At 41.7% G+C, this 19719-nt stretch overlaps 7 protein-coding genes; 3 read left to right on the plus strand and 4 right to left on the minus strand.

Annotated features, from left to right (window-relative positions):
• Positions 1-2284: 2284 nt before the first annotated feature.
• Positions 2285-3632, minus strand: GSBLH_T00000631001 (uncharacterized protein; the record flags this gene model as incomplete). XM_013038863.1 has 2 exons in its annotated part: positions 3411-3632; positions 2285-3381 (listed from the first exon to the last, which is right to left on the minus strand). Exon 2 carries the CDS (start codon positions 2471-2473, stop codon positions 2285-2287), a length of 189 nt encoding a protein of 62 aa, XP_012894317.1. The 5' UTR covers positions 2474-3381; positions 3411-3632.
• Positions 3633-6525: 2893 nt separating this feature from the next.
• On the minus strand, positions 6526-8428 carry GSBLH_T00000632001 (uncharacterized protein; the record flags this gene model as incomplete). The annotated part of the gene is made up of 8 exons (XM_013038864.1): positions 6526-6735; positions 6766-7291; positions 7323-7417; positions 7448-7618; positions 7643-7897; positions 7929-7979; positions 8011-8095; positions 8124-8428. 8 exons carry the CDS (start codon positions 8426-8428, stop codon positions 6526-6528), a joined length of 1698 nt encoding a protein of 565 aa, XP_012894318.1.
• A 50-nt stretch (positions 8429-8478) lies between these two features.
• On the minus strand, positions 8479-10327 carry GSBLH_T00000633001 (uncharacterized protein; the record flags this gene model as incomplete). XM_013038865.1 has 10 exons in its annotated part: positions 10271-10327; positions 10116-10235; positions 9934-10083; positions 9656-9903; positions 9603-9624; positions 9484-9570; positions 9053-9451; positions 8869-9021; positions 8763-8835; positions 8479-8732 (listed from the first exon to the last, which is right to left on the minus strand). The coding sequence occupies exons 1-10, from the start codon at positions 10307-10309 to the stop codon at positions 8479-8481; spliced, it is 1545 nt and encodes a 514-aa protein (XP_012894319.1). The 5' UTR covers positions 10310-10327.
• Positions 10328-10749: 422 nt separating this feature from the next.
• On the minus strand, positions 10750-11409 carry GSBLH_T00000634001 (uncharacterized protein; the record flags this gene model as incomplete). Its single annotated transcript, XM_013038866.1, has 1 exon — positions 10750-11409. One exon carries the CDS (start codon positions 11407-11409, stop codon positions 10750-10752), a length of 660 nt encoding a protein of 219 aa, XP_012894320.1.
• A 105-nt stretch (positions 11410-11514) lies between these two features.
• Positions 11515-12427, plus strand: GSBLH_T00006971001 (uncharacterized protein; the record flags this gene model as incomplete). The annotated part of the gene is made up of 7 exons (XM_013038867.1): positions 11515-11533; positions 11570-11696; positions 11748-11844; positions 11876-11989; positions 12019-12111; positions 12143-12285; positions 12316-12427. The coding sequence occupies 7 exons, from the start codon at positions 11515-11517 to the stop codon at positions 12425-12427; spliced, it is 705 nt and encodes a 234-aa protein (XP_012894321.1).
• A 548-nt stretch (positions 12428-12975) lies between these two features.
• Positions 12976-14124, plus strand: GSBLH_T00006972001 (uncharacterized protein; the record flags this gene model as incomplete). The annotated part of the gene is made up of 2 exons (XM_013038868.1): positions 12976-13587; positions 13618-14124. 2 exons carry the CDS (start codon positions 12976-12978, stop codon positions 14122-14124), a joined length of 1119 nt encoding a protein of 372 aa, XP_012894322.1.
• A 67-nt stretch (positions 14125-14191) lies between these two features.
• GSBLH_T00000635001 (uncharacterized protein) lies at positions 14192-18973 on the plus strand (the record flags this gene model as incomplete). XM_013038869.1 has 9 exons in its annotated part: positions 14192-14266; positions 14297-14394; positions 14424-14575; positions 17087-18382; positions 18420-18491; positions 18527-18610; positions 18648-18719; positions 18754-18822; positions 18855-18973. The coding sequence occupies 9 exons, from the start codon at positions 14192-14194 to the stop codon at positions 18896-18898; spliced, it is 1962 nt and encodes a 653-aa protein (XP_012894323.1). The 3' UTR covers positions 18899-18973.
• Positions 18974-19719: the final 746 nt, after the last annotated feature.

The raw sequence follows: 19719 nt of genomic DNA on the forward strand, positions 1-19719 counted from the left end.
ATCATTCATAAGATATCGAGCTATCTCTGTTGTACATGACAATTAGTACTCCATAAATAACTGATCGCGTGAAAGAAAGCAAAGAATGTAGTTAAAATGGGAAGGATAAGTTATGTGTCAAATCCAAAGAAATGGGTGTAAAAACTCTAACTGCATTTGTTACACAAAATAAGGATTTGGTTACTCAATTCAAGCACGCAAAGTAAGTGTAACATGAAAGATAACACAATAGAGGTGGACCCTACAAAATAGTGGTAGATGGTCTCTCAATAGTGTACAATTTGTTTAATTTTATTTCTGCACAAGGCATAGAACAGGCGTACTCTTACTATTATGTGAAGAAGCATCTTTTCCAATTTTTAGACTATCTAGAGTATAGAGGACTTGAGATTGCGTATTTTTGCGTGGATTCAATTATGCAGGAAGATAAAACAGACCTGATAAATGAGCGTGCCGCCGATGGTGTTAGCAAATTAGTTGATTGTATAGATTCTAATTTTACTATAGGAAGTTGTATTATTGTGGAAAACTGAAATGTAGTATCGGGCAGTATTACTCCACTAATAATAGTAGTTGTTATCAAGTGCTTACGAGAATATTACAACAACACAGTTTCTATAATATTCTCGGGCAGAGATCCTGATAAGTAGCTATTACGAATATTGGATTATTATTCAAGTGAGATCGCGAGAACAGCGTACAAGAATAATTTGATTGTTTTATCGAATGATTCTGACTTTTATGTTTTCGACGTTCCTGGAGTGATCAATGCTTCATTCATATTCAGTAACTACAGCTCCTTTCTTAAATATGGTCGGAATTATTCTCGTGTTCCGCGAGGTGTAATAGTGTACAGCAGACAAGAATTACTATCGAGTTTTGACTTGTCTGTAGAAGAATTTATTTGTTGTTGCATGATATCTGGCAACGATTTCGTTACTAGAATTAAGAAAGCCAAGGAACTCAACTTGAATTTTATTGGTACAATCATTCCCTTTGTTAAGCAGCATCATTTGACTAGTAGCCAGAAGTGTGCTGAATTTTACCATTCACTGAACCCTAAAGTGTCTATCGAAGAAGTAGAATCCATTCTTGTTTCATACTCTGTAGTACTTTAATCTAACTAAGAAATACGATGTTACAAGTTATCCCGATTACCCTTACTCTCTTGTCGCATCCGATATTTCAGAAATGGATGAATGGAAAGATGTGGATCTATCGTTCATATTCACAAAATATGATCTGAACAAGTTCTACACCAAAATGTTCTCTAATCTCGAGAACATTTACCCCTTAATGGATCATCTCAAACACGCCGGACACTACAAAGTATACCCGTATACCCACTTAGAACTCTATTACTTAGTAAACACACATCGGTCGATTCATTCATAGAACGGAATTGATTACCCCGGAGAGATAAAGATATGGTAGAGATCCCAAACCCAATTGCGATGTAGTGATGCCTATATCAAGGAAAACGCATTGGAACGTCTTCGGCTCTGTAGACTGAACAGATCTCTTCCTCTTCCAGAAAAATGCGATATCATTGCTCGACTGTTTAACATCTCCAGTGCTCTACTCAAAAAACAGCACCAAGAATATCTTCTGTTTGTTTGCTCCTTGGCGTAGAATGAATAGATGAGTATATTTTGCAGATTGTTCCATTCACTGAAACTTGAAACAATGGAGAGGGATCGCTGGGAATATTATTATTCTCTGTTTGTCACGAGCTATTTTTATCAGAAACCTGTTAGCAAGATACAGGAGTTTGACTCCTCTGATTCGAAGGAAGATCTTTTTATTCTTTCGAATATTTTGCAAGTGGACATTGATTTTTGTTTTAAAGACACAGCAAGCAGTCGCGCAGAGCATTAACCTTTTTTCGTACTTTAATATCGATTCAGACGAATGCCATGTACTCGTGAGTCTTGGGTGAATAAATGAATCCTAGAGCTTTGAATTGATCAAAGTGGAGTATCTTCATCACTTGCATCTAACAAGGAAAAACTGTCCTCACTGCGCCTTAAAGACTTTTCAATTTGTAAAAGAATTACTATAACTATGTTTTGTTGTTTGTAGTAAATAGTCAATAGAATTCGTGAAGAATTTTGGAATTCATGTTGAACATGGTAAACTATTGATATTTCGAAGCATATTGCCTGATTATTTGTCTCTTTACGAAATGTCAGATGAAGATTTACCCAGACCTACTACAACAAGTTTCCTGGAAAAGTTATATACCATTCTCGAAGAAGAGCCCTCGGATATAATTTCGTGGAATTCAGTAGGTGACTCTTTCTGTGTGTATTCTCCTCAACAATTTTCTCAGCAGATTATGAACAAGTATTTTAAATCTACCAAATTCAATTCTTTTGTCCGTCAACTGAATTTTTACGGATTTCGTAAGATTGGAAGGGATTCCTCTGGTGATGATGGCCAAGGCTACACTAAGAGCTGTGAATTTAGACATCCGCAGTTCCTTCGTGGACGTAAAGACCTGCTATGTAAGATTCGGAGAAGACAGAATGGGGACTGCGACATTGAATTGGAAAATCGAATTCAGCGTTTAGAAACTCAGTTTGATTACCTCGTTCAATACGTTTCTGAACTTTTGGCTTGGAAAGTATTTTTATTTTCGGTGTTAACAATGTAGCGTACTGTGTGTGAGCGATATCCATCTTTGACTACGGAGGGCACTATTGAAGCAATAGACAGCATCCCTATTGATCTAGGAGTAGTTTTTTAGTGTTCGTTTCACGTAGATAAAGCCCCCCAAGTCCACCTCTCTCCAAATAGTTGATAACTCTATGAAACAATGGCAACAAAATCTTATGAACTCCTCTCTTACTTATACTACCGCACCACCCCCTCAGATTTCTGTTAACGTCCCCATGCAAACACAGAGCAGCCATTCTCACCCATTCATCGAAACCCCCATGCCTCCTCCTCCGCCTCCGCCTCCTTCGATGCAGGAAAATGACCTATCTATTCATTTTTCGAAACGAGGTAAGGTCGACTGCCGGCTGTGACTGTAGTGAAAAAGACGCAACAGGGACTTATGCAGACCGATGGAGACAGTTTGTTATGATGGCTCGTGTGATGAATAGTGCTAGAAGACTCAGACTTGAACGACTCTACTGGTGTTACATCGAACCATATGCAGACTGGTGCGATGATAAATTCTAATGCTGCGACACGTAGGAGTGAGAAGCACGATCGAGTCTAGGATCTATCTATTCACAAGACTATTTTCCCCCTCAAGGTTATGTTTCATGTGTTTGATGCAAACAGAATAAAACATTTCAATCTGACACACAACCGACGGATAGACCTTTGCAAAATCGACGAGCATGTTATCGAACGCGATCGAAACATCGTCTGCTTTGAGAGAAGGCCAAGATCGTTACCTCGCAAATCAGAATAGGCTTCTAAAAGACGTTCCACGAGCTTCGCGTCTGTCTTGATTGTTTTCTTCCCTGTGGACGGATCGGTTCGCTTTCGAGCTGAAAAGTGAGTGAGGAACGTAAACAAGGGTTTGTGATGACACGATCTCCAACACTCCACAAATCCCTGAAGCGTTGTGTGCTTCTTTGTTTCGATATTGCGATCGTCTTCATCAAATGTGCACTATACGAAAGACAGCAACGAAAAGACTAAAAACCTCGTGAATTAAGATTGTAGCGTTGTTAAGAATGGATGGAAGTGGCGTTGTATCTCCACTGAACGTGATGATATTTTGACCTGTTTGAACCGCATCGAACGCCTTCAACTCAAGCACTTATCGAAGCGATACAATCGCAAAACTCATACTATTGTGGTTGTTTCGCAGCAATCGAATCCCGATTCCGTTTCCTAGCTGCATACATTTCGTTTGCTCCATAATGTCTTCAGGAGATTGCACAGGACAGCAGTGACCCAATTGGGAGAGGGGAGTTAGCTTCTGAATGAAATCGGATCCGATTGGAATCAGTCGAATTCGATTCCGTTCCAAGCTTTCTCCGAAGAGAGACGAATAATACTGAGCAAGAACGGGTGGGAGAAGAATGGGAAGCAGAAAAGAGCGTGGGTGATTCTGTAATTTAGAATGATGGATGGTGAATAAAACCGAATAATAAAGAATGAGGCTTGTCAAGTAGGCAAAATGGTCGAAGTGTGCATGCGAAATGACAACAAGCATGAGTCGATGCAAAATCTGCGTTTCAATCCCCCTCAATTTCGACTCGATCTCTCTGCTCTTGACCCACCAACTGACTCAACCGTCGAACCACGTTACAACCACAGTCCATTAAGACCGAACTATCCCTAACAAAACATTCATTCGCTCACAAGTCCTCCATCACATTCCACAGAATCGAAGTGTTCTGCCTTTCTGTAGAGGCTACGCCGCCGCCCGTTCCCAAAAACAAGAGATATTCTAAGACGAAAGCAGAGAAAACGTTGACCCCTACGTTTTGGTGGTGTTGAGTTTCTCATTGATTGAATCGCGGCATCATACTCGAGTTTATTACGCATCTCTGGAACTTCCACGTTCGAAAGGAAGTTCAATTTCAAATTCAATTTCAATGCTAGAGCAGCGAGTTGGTTTGTGGAATCAGGAATGACGCGAAGAGGACGAATCTTGTACTCTCTTCTGCAATTCACGAAATACAAATTCTCCTGGAATAAATCGATTCCATAGCCCAAATGATTCGATGCAAGCACGCGCGCCGTTCTATTTCATTACTTCCTAATTCGCATTACTGATAGTGTTCATAGTGTTCAAGCAAAGCCATTTCATCGCCCTGAGAATAGTGCGGCGGAATGTAATACCAATCAACCCCTCCGTTCATTTGTTGAGTCATTACAAACCCAGCTCCAGCAACCACCTTCTTTTGCGGCAATGACAATCGCTGCATGGGGCTGGACAATGGTTTGTGGAGCTGAACGACCAATTTCTCTGCTTCTGAAAGAGATTGGGATGGGAATGGGAGTGAAACGCTGGCCGGAACAATGTTCTCTGCAACAGTTGGGGACGGCAAAGGGAAAAGAAGTGGAGAACGCAATGGAGGGAAGGGGAGGGAAAATGGGAGAGAATGCTGCATTTTCAAGAGGTGGTTGGATTCCAAACGAAGAAGCGGCGGAGACTGGTTCGGAATCGGAATCACAATCAGCTGAGCGCATGATAGCAATTCAAGAAAAGTATTGACAGAGGAGTTTGACTGAAGGGATCGTGGGAGATATACAAAGAGAATCGGCTTTTCTTCGCAGGAGGAGAGGAGCGATTCTATCGCTGGATGCACTCTCTCACAATTTCCTTCACGAAATCGAATCACAATGAACGAGCCAGTAGAGTGAAAAGAAGAGCAGTAGTAAAGATGGAAGGGAGGGAGAGGAGAGAAAGCCGAGGAACCAAGAGTTGCTTCTTTACCCAACTTTGCGTTGCAGCAATTCTCACAATTGAAAAACTGGCAATGCAGACAACGATCTCGCAGAATAGGACAACTGTGTGATAGGGTTGTCCAACGGCTAGGGCTGCTTTGACATACAGAACAAATATGGGAAGCAGAGGAATAACAAATCGAAACAGGCAAATCGATTGTTGAATCATTGCACTCCATGTCTAAAATGGCAAAGTCATAGAGCTGGTAAATCTGGCCTGTGTGCTGACCGTCCAAGGAGTGATAAACAATTGAGGGATACTATGGAAGCAGCTGGAAATGGCAACTACCTGACGATTCGTGAGATCCCTAGTGAGTTGAAAAGACTGCGCCAGTGTTTCTGAAGCAGCAACATCCAAAAACTCCTTTCCTCGTTCACTCAAATTATACACAAGTTCTACAAAAATACAAAAGAGCGAAAGATACCAGCTAGAGGAGAATTGTAATATGTAGAATCATCAGAAAATAGAAGAGATGTGACTTTTGTAACCTTCTGGCAAATCTGCTTGCACATTCGAATGGTTGTGGAGTTCACGTTAAAAATATAACTTCACATAACTCGAAGCGACAAAAGCGTACGATCGAATCGGTTCATCTTCTCCAATCGTGAGAACGATAGAGGGAATAATGTCCTCTTCTCCCTCAGTCACAATCCACTTATAGAGAGAATTTGGAGGCAGTGAGTAAATTCGGCTGGAGGACATGTCTTCGGTTCCCAAATATCCTTTGATCGTTCCTTGGATAGTTTTTAATATTCTATGTTGAGAAGGTTTTGACTTGGCGTTAGTCTAAAGTATAGTAAACGAAGAGCTAAGCTGTTGAGCCCGTCTAGCTCAGTCGGTAGAGCGCCAGGCTCTTAACCTGGTGGTCGGGGGTTCGAGCCCCCCGGTGGGCGTTTCCTTTTTTTCGATTCGTAACTATATTGTTATTTTACAAAACGATTACCTGAATGAATAGGCGTACGAGACTTTAAGCTCAAAAACAATCTTGTTATGTTCCTCTTTATGTGCCATTTCTCTTCTCTTCTCTTCTCTTCCCTTCCCTTCACTACCAACGCTAAACAATTTCCTCCCGATTCAAACAAACACACAACCCCCCGTCACTATTAATTCAGCAACAAATTCACCACATCCTTCACATTCAGTCTCTTCAAATTCGTGTATTTCTGCCCCGTGCCAACAAAAACAATTGGCTTCCCAGTGCAATAAACCATCGACAGCGCCGCTCCCACCTTGTCGTCGATCGTATCGAACTTGGTCAGCACGATTCCATCGACCAATCGCGGTTCTGCCAGATCCGAGAGATCGTGCAACGCCTACGCCTCACTCGCCCCATCCGCTGCGACTCGGTTGAACTCCCTCAGCTGGTCGACGCCGTCGTTTCCGACGAGAGCTTCGCCCACAAAGAGAATGAGATCAGGATGATTGACGTTCACCAGCTTCACCAAGCTGCGCATCAGCCCCTCGTTGTTCTGCATTCGCCCCGCCGTATCGATCAGACACACATCGAAGCCCTGCTCGTTCGCATACCGCAGCGCGTAGTACGCCACATCGGACGGATCCTTCGTGTAGCCGCGCTCGAACAGATCCAATCCAAGCCGATCCACGTGCACGCGAAGCTGCTCCACGGCTCCCGATCGATAGGTATCGCACGCTGCCAGCAGAACGCGCAGCCCCTTGCTCTTGAAGTAGTACGCGACCTTGGAGAGAGACGTGCTCTTTCCCACGCCGTTCACACCGCAGAAAACGATGCTGAAGGTCTTTCCTTGCTTGCGCGCGTCCTGGACAAGGCGGAGAATATCCACGGAGGACCGCGTGGTCAGAATCGATTCGATGCTCTCTTCCAACGCAGCGCGGACGACGGAAGTCACGCTGAATTGAAAGAGTGGAGAGCAAACGCTACCTCTTGATGCCGCCGAGCTTCTTGCCGAGGATTTTGGTTCGCACATTCTCGCAAATGCTGTCTGCTATATCCGTAGCGACGTTCTTCTCGACGAGCTATGCATCATCATTAGAAGACATGCTCACCTTCTTCTTCAACGAATCAATCACAGGAGTCAGTTCTTCGTTCGTGATCGGGGTTTCGCCCACTAATCGCTTCATAAACCCGGTCAGTTTGCCCAATCCCCAACTCGAAGAAGAAGAAGAAGAAGAAGAAGAAGATTCCTCTTCTTCGGGACGATCCATTTCGGATTCATTCTATCAATGAACACAAAACAAGACACACACAAAGTTCTCAACTACATCGCGCGTTACCGAGGCGTTTTCACTGTTTCGATCCAGAGAGTTTATGTCCACGTTATCGTCCTCCGACACGAGGAATTTGCTCTTTTTCTTCTTCTCCGGCTTGGCTTTGGCCTCCTGCTTCTTGGAGTTCTTCCGAGTCATTGTTGGAGAACTTTTCTCAACCCTTTCTTCGACCTCTGGCTCTTCGGGCTGGGTTTCGGACTCAACTGCTTGAACGCTCGATTCCGATGTCTAGCGGTAAAGAAAGTTTGAGAAGGCATACTTCTTTCACCTCTCGACTTGATCGGAGACGGTTCAATGTGCTCCCGCTAAACTAGAAGGTAAGAAAAAATAAAGAAAAATACAAGCGATGGCCTCTTCGAGCGTTGCGAAGCAGATTCTACCGAATCAAGGAGTTGCGAAAACTGCTCATCAAAATCAAATTCGCATCTAAATAAAATGCACAAAAAACCAATACATAGTGGTAACAGGAAGGCTGTCCTTGAAAGAAGTGACAAACGCCTTCTTCACTGCGGCGAGCAAGTCATCAACGTACATTAGTTGCAGAATGCGCTGATAGACCACAACAAACACCAGACCCAGATCATTGTTAAAACTCCACTTCAAGGCGTACTGATCATCATAGAACACCTTCTCGTTTGTTCGCTCGACGAGAATCACATCCTTTATCAACTTGTTGATGGGAGTGCCTTTCAACTCGCAGAAGCTCTTGGACCACAGAACAAGTCCGGTGGTAGTGAAAATACAAAACAGATCGATCATTCGTGACGCTTACAAATATTATTTCTCAAACAAACACACAAATGATGCATTTATCCAAAATGAAACGTGAAATGACTATTACCATGCGAATTTCCCTTCCCTTTTCCTTTCGAACCGCCTCCAAATCCTCCAGGGAAGCCCCCAGGGAAGCCTCCAGGGAAGCCTCCAGGGAAGCCTCCTGTGAATCCTCCTCCAAAGCCCTCCTGGAAAAAGGTAAAACCGCCTGGGAATCCGCCAGAGAACGGATTTCCCTGTCCCTGATGCTCGTTGGAGTCTTCTCCACGATCATACGCAGCTCGCTTCTCTACAATCAACACTGCCCCAAACAGCCCACCTTCGTCCGAAAGCACTTCGTAAGCTTCCGCGATCTCTTTGAACTTCTGCTCAGCAACGTCCTTGTCCTCCTTCTATGCCTCACATCGCTCTCAAAGAAGCAGTACATGCTTATCGGGATGCCACTGCAGCGCTAGCTTGCGATACGCTTTTTTAATCTCCTTCTGCGTAGCGTCACGTTTCACTCCCAGCACCTTGTAATAGTCCTTCTCTTTACTCCGCTTCAGCGCGGTCTGCGCTTCATGCAGCTTGTCTTTCAGCTAGAAATCACTCCACCTCGCCCAAAGAAACCTTTTTATTTTCTTGGTTCTCGCGCAGAGCGTCTTCGAGAAGCTTCACTGCTCGGTCATACTCCTCTTGATTGATCAGCACGGTCGCCAGATTGCACACAGCATCAGCAACGTCCACAGCGTTGCTCAACTCCGATTTGTGGTCGACAACGTACTGACAATGGGGCGAGACCTTGTCGTACGCTTTTTCCTTGGTATACAAATTGCATAAATGATAATGAGCGAGACCGATAAAATGCTGAGGGACCTTTGGAAGATGAAGCAGATTCTCCGCAGCTTCGATTTTCTCCTTCGTCTCTTTACTCGAAGGGTCGGTAATCCGATTCAAGTTTCGGTTGATGGATCGAATCAACTTGCTTCTCTCTTTGCATTTCTTATCTTCTGGATCACTTCGCAGACACTAGAGATTACAAACACTACAAAAGGCAGCACCTTCTTAAAATGAGCATTTGCTGTGTCGATGTCTCCGCTCTCCAAAAGAGCGTATCCGCGCAAATACAACGCTTCCAGATTATCTGGCTGCATTTTCATTATCGTTACACATTCATCACTGAGCTGGTCCCACTTCTGGGTCTCGAAAAGAACACGGGCGAGCGAAAGACGCAAGGAAATCGAGTTCTTTACAGTCGCCAGCAGCTTATTTAAGGTCGAGATAGCTTCCTTATAGTTCTTCTTGGTGATACTGTTCTGAACACTCTTGATCTCCTTCGAACACTCCCGACTCACAGAAAGAGACTTTTGAATTTCAGCATTATCATAACCAGGGTAAAGAGACTGGCAACGCTTGAAGGTTTGATAAGCTTCCTGGCATTTTCCAACCTTGATCTGTAAATTCCCCAGTTGTTGTAATGCCTAAAACTCAAATATGCAACAGACCTTTACTCTTGGCGAAGGGTTCAACTCCACAACATGGCCTAAATCGGAGACCGCTCCATCGAGCTGCTGCAAGTTCAGCCGGCATAAATACCGACTATTATAGCAAGCAACCATCGAAGAATCAGAAAAAATACACTTTGAATACATCCTTTCTGCCTACAGTATAACAGAGAACGAAGGAAGCATACTTCTCGATATTTCTTTTGTTTATAGTAGTTATCGGCTTCATCTTTATACTTTAGGGCATTATTGTTGTTTTTTGATTGTTTTGATTCAGAAGCATCTTTTGCGAATGATACTACCAAGATCTGGAAAATCAGAAAAAGAAACATAAAAAACGTACTCCCACGATAAAGAGTAAAGTTCGAATTCCTTCTTTCATCAATGATAAGGAATATTCTCAATGTTTAAGGAAAATGTAAACTTGTAGTATTTTGAAACTCCCATTTTTCTCGATTGTTCCATAGAGATGAATAATGAGTGTAGATGGTTGTAATCTATATTGGATCATTGGGGCTTGCACGAAGTGGATCAAAAGAACGCAATTATCAAAAACGAAATGACAGATTGAGAAGGGTTGTACAGTTTTGATCCTGGTCGTTTTAATCTCGATTTGAAAGCATGAAGATTCTCTAATAACCTAATTTCCTGAAAAGAAAGCAACAAAAATGAAATTCGTATCTGTCTCAGAGAATTGACCTGGAAATAGCGAGATGATTCAAAGAATTGAATTGATAGGCTACTGGAAAACAAGGATTCAAAAACATAGCCAGCGATCACAGCTGAAGCAACAAACAATAGAAACCCAAGAGATAGTTCAATTTACATAACACAGCAACACGAGCACGCCCTCTTTGTCTCCTTTGCAACCGGCATCTCTTTCGAAGAAGCGACTTCTGCAGACTTGGAAGGAACTTTCGTTTTGGTTGGTGTAGCAGTAGGCTTCGGGGGCGCAACAGTAGGTCTCGGGGGAATAACTGACACTTCTGCAGTGGGAGCAGTGAAATAAACCGTGCAACAACCATGGTTAGGGGTATCATCTTCAAACTTCCATCCTCCCTTATTCAGAACCTCTACTACCGCAGGTTTGATCTTGCGAACACCTCCTTCGCTGTGATTGCCAGCCCCCCAAATGATAACCAGAGTTCCCTTTCTACCAATCTTATCAAAACGCTGGTTCAAGCGTTCTAGAGCTTCTTCGACATACAAACCATGTAGATCAATGGTGTAGTCGTCACGTCCTTGATTATGAGCGGCAAAAAAAGCGTCAGCAGCCTGCTTATTGTACTGCTCCATCTGTGCACCGTGCTTCTTTCCCTCCTCTGAAAGCTGCTTGGCCTTTGCCTTGTCCCCGCTCTCAAATTCTTTCTTTGATTGATCGAAACAAGTGCCTCGAAGCTTCGCCTCCTCTCCGGCTTTATCTCGCAACTTTTGAGCCTCTTCCAATGCTTTTTTCTTTTCGGGAGATAGTTCTGGTTCCATTTACAAAAAAACAATAATAAAAAAACGTTAGCAATAAAATGACCTGTATTTTTGGAATTCGAAACATCTATTTCTCGTAATCGAACAGACAGAGGGAAACTCGAAATGGCACGTCCTGTGGAAGGTAGCTTTCTAGTAGAGCAGTGATTTGACTCTGTAGAGAGTATGAAGTTCTCCCTCCAGAGTGTGAAAATATCCACTCAGATTCGAAAGAAAATGATCGATTCTGCCTATTTGGACAATGCAAACTTGACATCTGTAACACTGACTCCCAATTCTCGTCGTCCGTATGTTCTGTTATTGAGACTCTTGTTCTGTGATTTCTTATAGCATTGTAGATTGGTTTCGACTCAGCCGTATGGATATGTGAGGGATACCAGCGGTTTACGGTCTTTGGCTCATCACTTTGAATTGTATTTTAACAGAATGAACAAAGTACGTTTGTGTCTGGGCTTTTTAGTTTTAGCTGCAAGAATCCTATATAGAGCTCCAAAAGCAATTAAAAGATGAGCAGCAGCAGGTGAAGTCTGTGAGCGACTGTGAAGTGGAGCTGCGCATTTGTTTTGACTCTGTTCCTCAGGTAGTTGAGGTTTCTATTGTATTCTCCAGATTTTCTTTGATAGCGATTTCGATTTGTCAGATCCGGTGATGTTTAGCGTTGTGTTGGATCCCAATGAGCATTTCAAAGTAGTGAGCTACAAAGTAGTTATATATATATTGCCTCTTCTGGTAGCTTACCGGGTATCTAGACCTTGTGGAGGTCTGCCTGAACGAGCAAATCTCTATTCAATCCGACTCGCTGTTCGCAGCGATCAAGCAACTTCAGGAGTTTCAAGTTCATGTTTCAGAAACTTTGCAGGCGATTCATGGCTTATCGTAGAGCTAACGGTTTGTATTTGATTGCAGAGGCTCTATGCAAGCGATCCAGTCGCGGCATACAATTCCTCCTCTTCTAATTCCTGTCTATTTACGTCGCATTCAGAATCTTCGAAAGGTGCAAAAGATCGTGCTGTTTTGATTTGCTTTGAACGATAGACGGATCAGATCGCATCGATCCGAAGCACGTTGAATCAAGCTCGGAGTTATTTGAATCAGAACCGATTTGAAGAGTCGTTTGTGTGCATTCAGAAGTGCAAATCGTTCCTTCGAGGCGATTTGGGAGGTGTGAAAGCGCTGAGTGGCGTTGTGGCGATTCTGGATAGCACGCAAGATTTGCTTTGTAAGAAACTGGCGAACCATTTCATTACGTTGTGTTTAAGTGATGAAGAGGAGGAAAAGAAGAGAGAGCGAGAGGAGCAAGCTAAAGAGAAGGAGAAGAAGAGAAGAAAGGAGGAAGCCGAAGCCGAAGCCGAAGCCGAAGCCGAAGCCGAAACCGAAGCTGAAGCCGAAGCTGAAGCCGATGATGAGAGTGAGAATGAAATTGCCAATCGCGAGCCACCCAATTCATTGGAAGATCGTCTTCGCCCCATCTTCTACGCGCTGCTCAATCTCAAATGGCTTCTGAAATCGCTGGAACAATACAAAGAGAAGGCGGAGCTGCAGCTCCAAGAGATCGTGAGTACGGTCATGACCATCTGTCTTGGACCTGAAAGTCTCACAAACCCGGTCATTCTTCGCCAGTTGCCCCATAAAGATTTCGTAACCACGCTGGACGTTCTCTGCGAGCAGTTCCTGAAGTCTGCTCAGCGGAGTCGTCGCGTTGTAGCAGTGTGTTTGAACATTCTTGCCACGATTCCCAACAAACAAGACAACACAAAATCGAGTTCTGTTGATGATATTTTGGGAGTGGAAGACGTTCTCGCCATCACGGACGCTGAGCGAACAGCCTTACAGCAGCATCTGCAGACGCTCCACACAAGCACGTGGAGTCGGATGCAGCAGCACATCAGCACGATGCTGGATGCGCGAAGTGAGATCCACTCGCAACTACAGATCGATGAGTTGAAGCAGGTGTGGGATCATTGCATGGACTTCGTGAGCGTGGCAGGACGGATTTACAACACGAAGGGAATGCTGTTGCTGCACACTCTCTTGCGCCAGGCACGCGATTCCCTCGAATATCTGCACAAAAGCCAGCTACTCATGCTGCAGAATCTTCTCCATGAGGAACTTTGGAAGCCTGCGCTCGTTCCAAGCGCCTTGCAAAACGAACTAACCCACTTGCAGGAAAACCCACGTGTCGACATCTCTTCAGAGTATGATTTCTAGACGGCGGCGCTGCTTGTTCGCACGTCAACAACTGACGTAATCTCCGCTCATCCGCGTCTCCTGATCGGATCCCAGTCCTTTTGTGTGACTCATTCGATGCTGGAGTTTGTGAAGATGCTGCTGCATTACCTTCTCTATGCACGTTCTTTCCAAGGACTCGGTCCTGAGGTCATGCATCGAATTCTGGAACTATTCCGGACGTTTAACACCTCGTCTCGCTCCCTGGTTCTCAACGCGGGCGCTGTTTCTCAAGGCTTTCTCAAGCGGATTAGTGCTCGCCACATCGCGCTCGTAACGCAGTGTCTGAGCGCAGCAATGAGTCTGGTGACGGTCGCTCAAACGTCTTTGGTGCTGTATCTTCCTTCCAAGCAGCACCCCGTGCTGATGCAACTCTCCCAAGGAATGATCGAGCTGTTCGCTGATCACCGCAGCCAGCTGTTTGAGAAGTTCCCCGAGATAATCAAATCGGTTGCAGAGAAGAGCTGCAGCAATCTCGAAGTAGTTTGAACTGTGCGATGAATGATGATATTAGTCAATGGATTGGAGCGAGGCCGTTCCTCCTCCAAGTCCGTACATGGACCAGCTGATCAAAAAGATCGAAGTTCTCTTATCTCAGCTCAAGCCCATTCTTCCAGACGACCAAATTCAAGTAGAAGGATTCAAAGCGTACTAAGAGTAGACAATTTTCTCTCGGATTCTCTCGGAATTATCTTTGTTTTTCGTTTCTCGGTTCGAAACTGTGGATCCACAAAGCATTTCGCTTGCAGGGCGAGAGAGGTAGGAGCGCAGCATCGGATAGACTGTAGAATTATTGGCGATATTGGATGTCTTTTGAGCGTATTTCGGGGAATACCGGGAATTGTGGAGCGTGGATTAACCCTTGAAAATGCATTTCGCGATCGCTATGCGATAAAGCAAAAAGAAGAGGAAGAAGAAGAGGGAAAGTCGTATAATGTTTGTTAGATAGAATTCCGCTAATCTGGATTTACAAAGGTTAAATCAAATGTGGAGCGATGATCTTATAAAGGAGAGATCGATACAAAACTAGAATCGAGAATCAAGAAAGATTATGTGCTGTGGTAGATAGGATATCACATTGTAATAAGAGAGTATTAAGTTGAAACAAAAACAAAGAAGCAGAAGGAGGCTGTGGAATGATGCACTAGAAGCAATTATCGAGATAAGACTCGGAAAAGAATTGAAAAGTGGCTATATAGAAGCGAGAAAAAAACGTAGAAAGTGTCACATAACATAAAGGTATACAACAAACAGTAGCAAAAGTAAAGGAAGAACAAAAATACAAAACAAAGAAAGTGAAATAAGAATAAAAACAAAGATACGCATTCAAATCCAATCCAATCCAATCCAATCCAATCCAATCCAATCCAATCCAATCCAGCATAATTCGTTATTCATAAAAGCAAACGAATAAAACCACACCACTGATCATTCAACACTGATTTTACACACCGGACACCGAATGTCTATTTCCAACCATTGCTTAATACAGCAAGTGTGGAAGCGATGTCCACCTACAACTCACACACAAATGTGAAAGATACAAGGAAGTTCAGCCGAAAAGGAATTGAAAAGGAAGTCTTCCAAGCAGATAGGGCACTTATCCACTGAGAAATACATATTCTATTTCACAGCCAACTCAAAAAACGTACAGTATGCAAATTAGCCAAAAACCTTGAAGAAGCGCAAGCCCTCTTCTTGTCCGCTTCTACTAACTGCAAAAACCTGCGGAAAAGTTCCCAATTCGTTCTTCCACTTCCTCCATTCCTTGAAAGCAGGGAAGCATCCACGAAAATGCTACTCGTATAGACTCTATAGAGAAGCTGATTAAAATTCCCCTGATTTCTTTCAGAAAAATCGTCTTCCTGCTCTACAGAGTCAATTTCCTCAATTTCCTCGGCAGGATGTATTGTATCCACAGAATCTTCATCAGAAAAGTCTTCCACATATTCCTCCTCTTCAGAGTGGAGTTGTTCCATATGGTTGTCATAGGAAGCGCTATAATCGAATGCCCATATCGTTTTTTGAGTCAATAATGGAGAAGGAGAAGTAGGAACAGTACTAGGATCAATATGCAGGGAATCTGGGAGTATGCTGTGTACAAACGGTCCCAGTCCTCCATTAGGGACACTACATTCGAACTCGTAATCCATCTTTCCTAAACAAGGAAAAAGTGTGAAACTCCCAGCATCATTTTGAACTAATTTCAGCATTTGAATGAACTGGCAAAGTGAAATAACCTGTTTGATCGAAGTGAAGGTTGGTAGGAAGAGATTGTTGAGGAAATAAGTTGAATCAAGGTTTTTGAGGGATAGAAGTGTTTGAATCGTGCAATGGAATCATAATAACAACAGAGAGCATTACAGGGATTGCTTTAGTTTGTGAGAAGCCTTAGTTGGCTTGAGTTATCTTCAACAAGCTTATCCGGATGTGAATCACCCTTATAGTCTAATAGTAATTCCATAATAGGATATTTTGAGCAATCAAATGAAAATGGTGAGGTTATAACTAGAGTTCATCATTCTATTGTTTATCACAATAGCGTGCTCGTTTTTATAAGTCAATGATCATATACATAGTTAGCTATTTTATTAATGTAAAATGAGTTAAACTAAGAAATATGGATGTTGGTCGAATTCGTTGTTTTTTTGTACTAATAGCAAAATAAAACGACAGTAAAACTAAGAAATATGGAGTGTTCAAGCTAGGATAAGCTTGCTCAATAAATCACGTCATAGTAGGATTCTGAGTTTTTGATTATTTGTATTATTGTTAACCGTGTATATATATGAAGAGAATTCCTTGAGTTAGTTTTGTATGAAATAGCCGGAAAGGTTCTGAATTCTAAATGATATTTATCTATTATTTGGTAATTGTGACACTGATGATGATAGGTTTGTTTTAGATGTTTGTAAATGATTTTGAACTCCACTTATGGTTGATGGATAGATTAGGGACTTTATTAAAAACTATGGCTTGCAATGGATGGAATGGATAGGTAATAATGACATTTGGAAAGGGATTCAAATCATACCAATTTGTAAACTACTATACAATTGAAGGGATAAAGATATATATATATATGTAATTATTATAAGGATTTAAATGATATAATAAAAATAGGGGTATGAAACAAATAAAAGCCATTTTACTGCAAATTCACTACTAAATCATATGATCCGTTCAAATACTATGTAAGACGATCATCTTCTTATTACTTTCCAATAACCACTATTTCTACGACCCTACACAAAAAGGGACACATTGTTTAATAAGCAGGCTCTTTTTATGTATGATATGTATTGCATATAACAACGCTTTGTTAGAAGCATCATATAAATAGTTAACGAACTATAACAAACTGGAAAGCTTGTTAATCAAAATACTTTTAATTGACATCCCAAATCATGGATTCTAACAGTAGGAACAACGAATATGTGATAACAATGAGATGGACTGCAAACTCTTAAGGGAGGCGAGTTTCTCCTGGATGGCTACATTACTCTTGGTGAGCAAAAGGAGATCACTTTCGGTGGCTCCAAATACACTCTCCAATGCTTTGAAGGGGATCACGAAGACGAATATCTTTTGAAGAAAGATCAGAAAGTCTGCTTATTCCAGAATGGAGTACTCAAGATGATATATGAAGAAGAAGCGGACGGAGCTCAGATCGGAGAGTTCACGAGGTTTGAGAATGGTTGTGTTTCCTTTGTCCAGTCATTTGATGACATATTGGATAACCGCAATTTCAACCGGATAGTAAACCATGTGAACGGGAAACGGATGGAAATCTATTCTCATGACAGTGACAAATTGATGTATCATGGAGAATTCAATGAGAGACGTGAGAGAGAAGGATGGGGTATCCAATACGATGAGACATCGGGAAGAATGTTGTTGGAAGGAGTATGGAAGGGAAACAAATTGGTGGAGATCATCCGTAAAATCGAAGGGACCATTATGATCGAGTTTAAACGAAATGGAGATAACACAACCGCCTCTAATCGAGTTCCCCTTTATGTGGGTGAATTCATTTATGATGAATCGAAAGAATTGTTTATTCGAAATGGTCGAGGATACTGGATCGATGAAGAAACTCGGATTGCTACTCGCGAAGTGGAATGGAAAGATGGAGTGGAAGTGAGTGGAAGAGATCTGTATGATGGATGGTACACTCGATCCACAACTCCAAAACCCAAACCCAAACCCAAACCCAAACCCGCTCCGATGCCTGCTCCTGCTCCTGCTCCTGCTCCTGCTCCAAAACGCGAAGAATCTGCTCCTCTTCGATTCAGCGTCACTGGATCTACAAAATGGACCGATGTGAGTTTGCAAGTGACCGATTTGAAGATTTCATCGAATTGCTGTAACGATTTGAATGCATTGGATCTGAATCGATTCGAGTGGCTACGATCTATCGAAATCGGCAATGAATGCTTTGGATCAGTGCAAACATTCAAAATCGATGGATTGAATCGATTGAAAACTATCAAAATCGGAAACAATTCATTCACTCAGAGAAAGAATGATGAAGAGGAAAATGAAAATGAAAATGGCGATAGTGAATCGAAATCATTCCACATATTGAATTGTGGATCATTGGAATCCATTCAAATTGGTGAATACAGTTTCAGTGATTTTGCTGGAGACTTTGAATTGAGCAATCTACCACAATTACAATCCATTCAAATTGGGACAATTGGAAATGATTCAAGCAATTTCTTGTATAGTTCATTTGAGATTCGAGGTATCGATATGATATTGAATATTTGAATGATGCATAGATCTTCCAAATCTACAATCCATTACATTAGGTGATTTTGCATTCGCTGGTTCCCTATCGACAATAATTGAAAGTATTGAATGAATTCGAATAAAATGATTGATGTAGATCTTCCATCATTACAATCCATTCGACTCGGTTGGTGTGTACTTCATGGAATAAATGTTGATTCATGCTCATTGACACTTCGAAGTAATAATGAATTGATTGGTTATGATTTGCTTTGTAGATCTTCCAAATCTAACATTAATAACTTCTGTAAAATGGAGTTTCCAATATCCTCGTGTAGTGAAATTGGAAAGTATTTCTGAATATTGAATATTGATAGTATTTAGATATTCCAAATCTTCAAAATGTCAAGCTACCTTATTCATTCCAGAAAGTTCGATCGAAATCAATTTCGAGTATAGTTTGATTAATTTGATTTGATTTATAGATGTTTCCTCCATTCTCGCTGATCTTGTCGAAATCGATGAGTAATTCCAGCATTGGATCTACACAAATCACTCCATTCCATTCCAATCCATTCAATGATCATTGTATATTCAATGCTTACTTTGTTTGTTCCAAACCCCTTACCATTATTCTTTGGTCATTGATTTAGGATCCAATCATCGATTGACTCTTTTCCATCATCACAACCCAGATTGGTTTAGCTAGCATGTTCCAATCCTTCTTGTAACGATGTTAAGAATGAAAATAAAGAATTTATGAAAAATGAAAAAGCCAAACTAATACTATCCAGTATAGTTCAGTGTTCAAAATAAAAATGTGTTATACTGGACAAATCACTAAATTCTGAATGATTGAATTGAGACTATCAAGTGTATGAACGGATAGTCTCAAAAAATAATTATCTATACTAACTTGAATAATGATAATAGAAAGGACATTATATTCCATTCATTGTCTTTATTCGATTTACATGGTTTGAATGAGAATATACTTATTTGAAATGAGTTATGTAGTAAACTATTAATTTTGGAAGTAGTTAAGATTTGTATTATTTCGTTCAATATTTATAGTAGATTAATCAACAATCAGATGGATTGATACATAGATAGAGAGTATAGTAAAAAACGATTGATATGAATTGTGTTATGGAAATCATTTTAATACTGACTACAACATACTTCATCACATGAATCAAATATCAGTTTTGTCTGATCTATTCCATATTCAAACCGATACATTCACATTCAATAGCCACCTATTATAGCTATTATTACTCTATTATTGTATTATTAGTGAAGTGGTGTGCTGTTCGTTGTTCACCTCGAACCTATTAGAAAGAAACACAA

Source organism: Blastocystis hominis, assembly GCF_000151665.1.
Source record: "Blastocystis hominis, Singapore isolate B (sub-type 7) whole genome shotgun sequence assembly, scaffold_0".
NCBI classification, from domain to species: Eukaryota; class Bigyra; order Opalinata; family Blastocystidae; genus Blastocystis; species Blastocystis hominis.